This window comes from Volvox carteri (assembly GCF_000143455.1).
Source record: "Volvox carteri f. nagariensis unplaced genomic scaffold VOLCAscaffold_17, whole genome shotgun sequence".
In the NCBI taxonomy this organism is placed as follows: Eukaryota; Viridiplantae; Chlorophyta; class Chlorophyceae; order Chlamydomonadales; family Volvocaceae; genus Volvox; species Volvox carteri.
The window spans coordinates 432,098-439,706 of record NW_003307560.1 but is presented as its reverse complement, the minus strand read 5'-3'; the positions used below and the strand labels follow the sequence as shown (position 1 = coordinate 439,706).

The window sequence follows — 7,609 nt, the reverse complement described above, 5'->3', positions numbered from 1 at the left end:
TCTGCCGTAAAGGAAGGCGGAGTCGGAGAAACCCGGCGAGGAGGCCGAGGGGACCGAAATGAGTGAGGGGGGGGATATTACGGGGGGGGAGCGACCGGGGGAAACGAGGGGGGAAGAGGGAAGGTATTGGGGAAGGGATTGTGGGACTTGCGACCCATGGGTCGGTCCGCTGGGAGGTTGTGAAAAGAAGTGAAAATAGTGTATGGTAGTGTGGATGGCATCTCTGGATGGATGGTTGTGTGATGAATTGTCAATATCGAATAACACGCGCCGCATATCGTCCGCTGTTACATGAAATATGTCGTACTGTACGGCTGGTGTTGTACAGGTGAGTCGCGGCGTGGAGACCCATTGCATGTTGGCGGAGGCCACCACTCGGATTCGGCATTTGGAGGAGCGGCTCGCGCAGATGCGGCAGGACGAGCTCATCACGCAGGTACGACAACATGGTACGGCCGTATGGTGTTCTTTTGCCGGTTCAGCCCCGATTTGGCGACCGCGGGTGTACGGAAACCTGAGTGACGTACACCTTGCATTGCAAACAGAACCGTGTGTATATACATGTGGGAGGAGTGTGTGTGTGTGTGTGTGGTGGTGGGGGATATTGGTTGATTTGTTTCCCCTGCCCACTTGCCCACTTGCTGCCTTTACTTACCACTTGCCCCGACTTCCGGCCGTACCGGCATAGTCCCCTGTGGGGTGCTCCTGGTTGGTACCGGCCTGACCAGGGTGAAGCCGTAGTGAAGCCGTCTTGCGAGAGGCCACCTCAGATCCGTCCCGGATACGCAGGGTACTTAACAAACGGCTGTCCGCATCCCCCCGGGGTGAAGAGCTAGATATTCATTTGACCTGACGGACTGACGGACTGACGGACTGACGGACCTGAATGGACATGAGGATGTTTGAGGGGGGAGGGGGGTTTTGAAAATAAAACTGAACGAAATTTGGTAAAATGGTGATTGGGAGTCCCGTATATTATATGTATGTATGTCGTGCACTGGAAAGCCCCCGGTGCGGAATCTGATGCCCTCTCCATTGCTCCCACCCCCCGGGCCGCCCCGCACCGCCCCGCACCTCCCTCCGCGGATCTCGTCCTGTACGGCGTATCTTCGCTATGGCTGCTGTGGCTACTGCTACTGCTGCTACTGGCGCTGCTGCTGCTCCGGGGCAACTCGGCTGCACGTGCTGCGGCTCAAATCGTCCAAACGCCCATCCGAAAACGTCCCTCGCGCGTGTGTCTCTATGTATGTATGTATGTATGTGTGTGTATGTGTGTGTATGTGTGTGTATGTGTGTGTATGCGCTTGTCTGCATGTCTGTTGGTCGGCCTCCTGTCTTCGTGCCTGTCTGTGTGTGTATTCCTGCCCGCACCGCCTGCAGCTTTTCTTCCGTATGAATGAGATTGTAAGTTATTACGGTGGTGGTTGTGGTGAAGGCAGTTAGGTTGGCCAACAGAGACGATACATGTGGGGGTGGTGGGGACCCGGGTTATCGTGCGCCGCAGCCTTCGTGTATTGTTGTGGGTTGCGCTTTCATCCCTGGCACCCACCGGTTCCCCGGGTGGGGTGGGGCACCCGCAGTGAAAAGTCACATTCAAGACTCACGACGAGGACACAGCTTCGAAAACCTTAGGGAACTCCAACTACAACGCACCGGCTGTCCCAAACCTCTCTCCACCCCCTCCCCTCCCCCCTAACCCGGCCGAACCCACAAACACACTTGCTCCCCCCCCTCCGACCGGCCGCGGGCCCCCCCCCCGCCAGGACGACATGCTGGGTATGGTTCAGCAGTCCGCCACCGCGCACACGGAGGCGCACGGGGCGGTGTGGCGGGCGGCCCAGGCGGACCGGGACTACCTGCGAGCCAAGACGGCGGCACTCAGGCGGCACGCGGTGGCGGTGGGGGACGCGTTGCGGGCCAAGATTGCCGAAAGCAAGGTGTGTATACTCCCTAGTTAGTTAGTTAGTTAGTATGTGTGTGTTGAGTGTGTGTGTGTGTGTTGAGTGTGTATGTGGGGGCAAGGGAAGGGGAGACTCTCCTTCGCCTAGAACTGCATTGCCTGATTACGTTTTGCATTCTTTTCAGCTGTCCATCACCACTGCTGCACCAAGTCTTTCCCCTCTTCCTTATCAGATAGGGCCGCAGTAGCACCCGCAGTGCTGCTCACCTCCTGGGTGGCTTCTGTCTAGCTGCTGCGAAATTGTGTCGTTTTCTTCTTCCGGTGGGCAGGCCAACGCCTCCACCTCCTCGGCCGCCGGTAACGACAGCGAGCTGGCCCAGTCGCTGTGGAGTGTAGAGCGGCGGGTGGAGGCGGTGGACAGTGTCGTACGCTACTTGGACCAGAAAGAAGCTAACAACGAACTGACGTACGAAGAATACGAGGTATGTGTACGGGTACGCATACGGATACGGTACTAGGGTTACGGGAAAAAAAGGAAGTTGAATGAAGCCAGTGCTAATAAACTAGGTTTTTAAAAAATGGGGACAGCAGAGTTATGGTCGTGAACGGCGCAATCGGGGTAGTTGCATTATTGAATTATGATGTGTCGGCTGGGGGTCAGCCCGGAAGACGAGCATGTCCAGGAAATGTAGATAGAAGCACACTGCTGACGTTGATTGTTAACCGTCAACTGTTAACCGTCAACTGCCAAGTGCTGCGGCAGATCATCCTGGAGGCGCTTTTGGAGGGCTCCAACGGCCACGTGCCCGCCGCAACCACTGCCGTACTGCGGGAGGAGAAGGGTGGCCTGGATACCATAAAGGCGGCGTACGAGCGTCACGCAACTCAGTCGTACGATCACGTGGTGGCGGCGGGTGGCGGCGGTGCCTCGGCCAGCATCGGCGCCGTCACCCGAGTCCAGGCTCGAAAGGAGAGCGCTCGGAAGCATTTCGAGGTGAGGAGGTGCCGTACCTGGGATAAGGAAGAGGAACAAGGGCGGAGAGGAGGGGGGGAAAAGGAGGGGGAGGGGAAATTTATCCTGACGTTTGATATTAAAATGTGCGCCAATCGCCTGTTGTCGCCGTGGCCACCTGCTATCACCGCGGTGTCACCCTCTGCTGCTTGGGGCTTCCCCCTCCCCTTGGGGCTCCTCGGCTGCAGAATCGCTTCATGGATATCTTCCACAAGCACGGCGCACATCACGGCGCCGCCTTCAGCGCCAGCCTCAACGAGGCCCTGCAGTCGCTGCCGGAGCGCTGCGTGCGTGACGTGGACGCGTACGCCTGGTTGCGGCTGTTGGGGTGGCTGCTGCTGGCGGCCCAGTTCGCCGGCGGCTACACTGCCCTTACGGCCTTCGTGCTGGTGGCCAAGAAGGACGACTGACGGCCGCGGATTGGAGGGGGGGGGCCTGAGGGGGGGGAGGGGGAAGGCGCTGGAAGCGGTTAAATCGGTTGAGGATGCGGTTGGGACTGAGCGAGCTATCGTTCTCTTGACTTCGTGCCTGTCTGACTGTGGCTGTGTGGCTGTGTGGGTGTGTGGCTGCGAGTGTTACTTGTTTGATCTGACTAGTCGGGATGCTGGCTGACTGTATTTGTACGCACACTGTATATACTGTATGTGCTTCATTTGACGGGATTGGTTAAAATTAGATGAACTGATGATCAAGTTTTGAATGAACAAACATGACTACCGCTATGTTGTTGCGAAGTGACGCTAGCGGATTAGTTCTTTGGATTTTAAGACTTGTTGCGACAAGTGGTGTCAACAAGGGCACCTGGTTAACTTCGCTGGCGCTTGTCGCCACGTCACGGAGGCCGGCGGGCAAGGAGTGGGTGCGGTGTCTGTGACGCTGATGCTGATGCTGGTGCAGCACTAACCAGCTGCGTCAGCTGCTTCGTGCTGAGCCAGGTACTCAGTGCGGTGGTACATGCGGCATGTGGGCGTTGCGGGACGTGTGAGCTTTCGCAGCAGCAGCAGCAGCAGCAGCACAGGTTGGAGCGTTGGGACGTGCGCTGTTGTTGAGGGAGGGAGGAAGGAAGGGGAAGGGAGGGGCGCTCCTCTTCCGCCTTCCGCCTTCCGCCTGCCTGCCTGCCTGCCTGCCTGACAGACAGACAGACAGACTGACAGACAGACAGACAGTCTTTTCCGGAGTGGTTGTAGTGATGCTGATGGTAGTGGTGCTGGTGGAATGGTGCTGGTGCTGGCAACAGATTGAACGAGTCTTTCTGCGGCCAGACGCTAGCTGGCTATGGAAGCTAGGGAGCTAGGGAGTGGTGGTGGTGGTGGTGATGCGCTCTATGGATACAGCGAATTCACCTGTCAGTGATATTGCAGTCCCTCGGAAATCTTTGGCCGAGCAGGCTAAGGCGGTTCCGGAGCCTTCGGGTTCGTTTGTGCCGTACAGCTCGTGAGAAACTTGTAACCATCCATCCAGGCGACCAGCGGGCTAGGCACGAGGGGCACGAGGGACGGAAGCAGGTGCCCCCACCGGATCGAGGTAAAGAGATACCTCTCGGGCAAGGGTGAGAGGCCTGCTCGGGTACGAGGAATCACATCACATCTCATCTGACTGTCGCATCCTCGCTCGGGACCTTCCAATGCCCCTCAGGGTGGCCCGATATGGTGGCTCTTGCACGTGGGGGAACCTTGCGCCTGCGGGTGACAGCGTATCCTGTCTTGGTCGTCTGTCGAGCGCGGAACCCATACATAACATATACGGCAACTGACTACACGTTTACTGTTCTAACCTTTGCGGAGTTAAAAGAGTTGCATGCCTAGTTTCCAAGTACCTGTTCTCATTGGCTTTTGAATGGGGAAAAGGGGGATCTTGATTAGGGCATACGGGGAGGACGGGGAGGATCCAAAAGCGTCCTGGTAGGGACTTAGGGTTTGTTTGCTCATCCGTTGGTCAGAGCAGATGGATACGAAGGGCTCCTCGAGTTCGGCCCCGAGCTTCCGCCTGAGGGACCTGGTGAACCTCCAGTCGGCCTCATCCAGGCCTCGTGTGTGTGTTTGTGTCTTTGTCATCCTCAGTCAGTGGTCAGAAGGGCCCGTCTTGACCTCTCCAAGAACCTTCCTCCTGCCTGGCGACAAATGCGCCACGTAATGAACAGCAACTGAACTGAAAAATAGCTATAACTACTTGGACGGTTTTCTGTTTCTGTTGGGCCCCGGCCGGAACACGGCCGCATGCCGTTGCGATGAGATTACACGAGAATATTCGAGAAAGCGGGCGTGGCTATGAATAAATGGAAGAGCATACTTAATCCCACCACGTTGGTGCGCTGTCTGGGCTATATGATCGACAGCGTGAAGGGGGAGTTTTCGGTGCCGCCGCAGGACCCGTGGGAATCATTTCAAGAGGCCGTGACAGAGGCCTTGGGGAAGCCTCACATCCCTGCGCGCACGCTCTGGCGTGAGTCGTGGGACATGCTGTGAGCATGTATGTCGTGGTCGGTCGCCTGGGCCGTCTTTTCACACGGGCACCAGCGGCTCCCTTCTCCCGGACAACGGGGGCTGGTCGGGGGATGTCACTCCAGAGGTCAACATCTTAGAAATCCCCATAGATGCGCGCGCCACTGGCTGGGCGGGCACCTTAGCAGGCCCGGGGTGTCAATGTGGGCAGCGGGTGGCTCGGCGATACCTTGTCACCCCATATGACATGCTAATAGACACGGATGGCTCACTCCCAGGACCTACGTAAGACGTCCTGCTCCGGCAATCACGAGCTCGCGGCTACCGTTTTCTCAATAGAATCGTTCAAGACGGAGTTGCGCGGGCAGCGTGTTCACCTTTTCACCGACGGCCAGAATGCGGAAAGGATCATCGATCACGGCAGTCGGAAAGCACATCTGCAAGTGTGGGCCCTTATAAAGTGTTCTGGTGGTGCAAGGAGCACCAAGTTCAGTTAAGCGTCTCCTGGATCCAGCGGGTACTAAATGAGGTAGCGGATTTCTTCAGCAAGCTGAAAGACGGGGATGACTGGAAGCTGAACCGCTTTGTGTAGTAGCTGGCTGCTGAAAAGAAGGCCTCTCGAGATGCCGGTGGTCGCGCTTAGCGCGTATTTGTGTAGCCGTACTGTGTACCAGCTACTACACTTTGGTTCCCAGTTGTGGACCGTAAGTGGGGCCCACACACAGTCGACCGATTCACGTGTACAGCAAGCACCCAGCTCAAACGCTTTAACTCGCTACATCGGCGCCCAGGCACAGGAGCCGGGAACTGTTTCATGCAGAAGTGGTCCGGAGAGAATAACCTGATGGTGTAACTCGCCATTTGCATTAGTGGGTCGAGTGCTGGATTTCATGCGGAACCAGGCAGCATCAGGCACGCTTATCCTTCCCCAAACCCGGCGTTTGCACGAACTGAACTGTAACTCATCGGGGGTCTGGGGGGACCGGAGTCCCCCAACGCCTTACAGATTCGGAATACTTTTATTCTCGCGACTAAAAACCTATTCCTCCGTTCGGACTGGAAAATTAACCGGCAAAAATGAAAAAAACACTGACCAGCATTTCTTCACGCCCCTGGGCCCGAAACAGACGCTGGCTGACACCCTGCTCCGCTGCCACCGTTGCACCTCCCGAGTGAATGCTGTGCAGCCCGAACACTGATTGTGCTTGCGTGTAGCTTATGCCCGACACCTTCGCTAGGGCACTTAGCACATGGTCTCGTGCCTGTGAATAGCTGATCACGCACCCCGCCAGCGGGGCAGCCTTCCCGCTTCGAGCCGCCTGGCAATTAAAACCTTGGGAACAACGGTTCCATCCTCTTCAGACCAGATAGGCGCAGATACCGCTCTAGACGGGGTAGGCCTCGCTGCTGCCCCTTGCGGCACACACCACGGTGCCTTCCCGGAACTGATCGTTCTTGCGCTTGGCAAGGACAATCGTCACATACTTTTCATGGAACTGCACATCGCAAGCCAACAGCCCACCGCATCATCATAACGTAGGATGGCGGCGAAATACAACGCTGTAAAAAGCCGCGAGCATGACCCACCACACCGGGGCCCCTTGGTATGGCATCACGATACAGTGAATATGCCATCAGTTTCACCTGGAGGTAATGCAGCAATACTTCAACAATAATCGGCATCAAGCTGTCAGTCCGACGGCGGAGGTCAAGGTGGACACGGATCGCCTATACGACTGCGGTGAGGATCGCTTCCGCCGTGCTGTCCGGGACGTGAAGGACCGGATGGGGACCAACCCGCTGCAGGAGGTGCAGACTTTTGGTGGCCGTGGAAACGGCCGCAGCCGGGGTGGATACGGGGCCCAGCGCTTTCACCCTTACCAAGGTGGCGGGGCAAACACAAATTTTAGCGGCCAGCAGCCGTTCGGTGGCCAGCAGCACTTTGGTGGCCAGCAGCAGTACCACCAGCCCTTGCCCATGGGGCCCATGATGCCGGCCAGCCGTGGCCGCGGCCGGGGACCGATGTGAGCAGCAGCAACTAGGGTCATGACATGCGGCATGTGTAAGCGTTAGGCAGAGCGGTGCAGTTAGACACATTGCCCCTCCTTATTTGCGGACATTGCGATTGGTGGACCCCATTCTATATCATTCTATCCACAGCTCGCTCCGACTAAATGAAGCGCTAAGAGGCTGCAGCCTGCGCCACCTCACGAGGGTCGCTGTTACCCCGTACGATCTTAGTTGGCCGCGTGCCAC

General features: G+C 57.3%; 2 protein-coding genes across 2 annotated transcripts in view; both read left to right on the top strand.

Annotated features, from left to right (window-relative positions):
- The window catches only part of VOLCADRAFT_90497 (uncharacterized protein), a gene marked incomplete at both ends in the record, with an annotated part of 8,094 nt that extends 4,772 nt beyond the window's left edge, over positions 1-3,322 (top strand). Inside the window, 5 exons of the mRNA XM_002950120.1 lie at positions 329-436; positions 1,764-1,937; positions 2,230-2,382; positions 2,664-2,894; positions 3,101-3,322. Coding sequence (XP_002950166.1) covers positions 329-436; positions 1,764-1,937; positions 2,230-2,382; positions 2,664-2,894; positions 3,101-3,322 — 888 coding nt within the window. The remainder of the gene's footprint in view (positions 1-328; positions 437-1,763; positions 1,938-2,229; positions 2,383-2,663; positions 2,895-3,100) is intronic.
- A 299-nt stretch (positions 3,323-3,621) lies between these two features.
- Positions 3,622-7,381, top strand: VOLCADRAFT_90496 (uncharacterized protein; the record flags this gene model as incomplete). Its single annotated transcript, XM_002950119.1, has 2 exons — positions 3,622-3,771; positions 7,004-7,381. 2 exons carry the CDS (start codon positions 3,622-3,624, stop codon positions 7,379-7,381), a joined length of 528 nt encoding a protein of 175 aa, XP_002950165.1.
- Between the last annotated feature and the right edge of the window lie 228 nt (positions 7,382-7,609).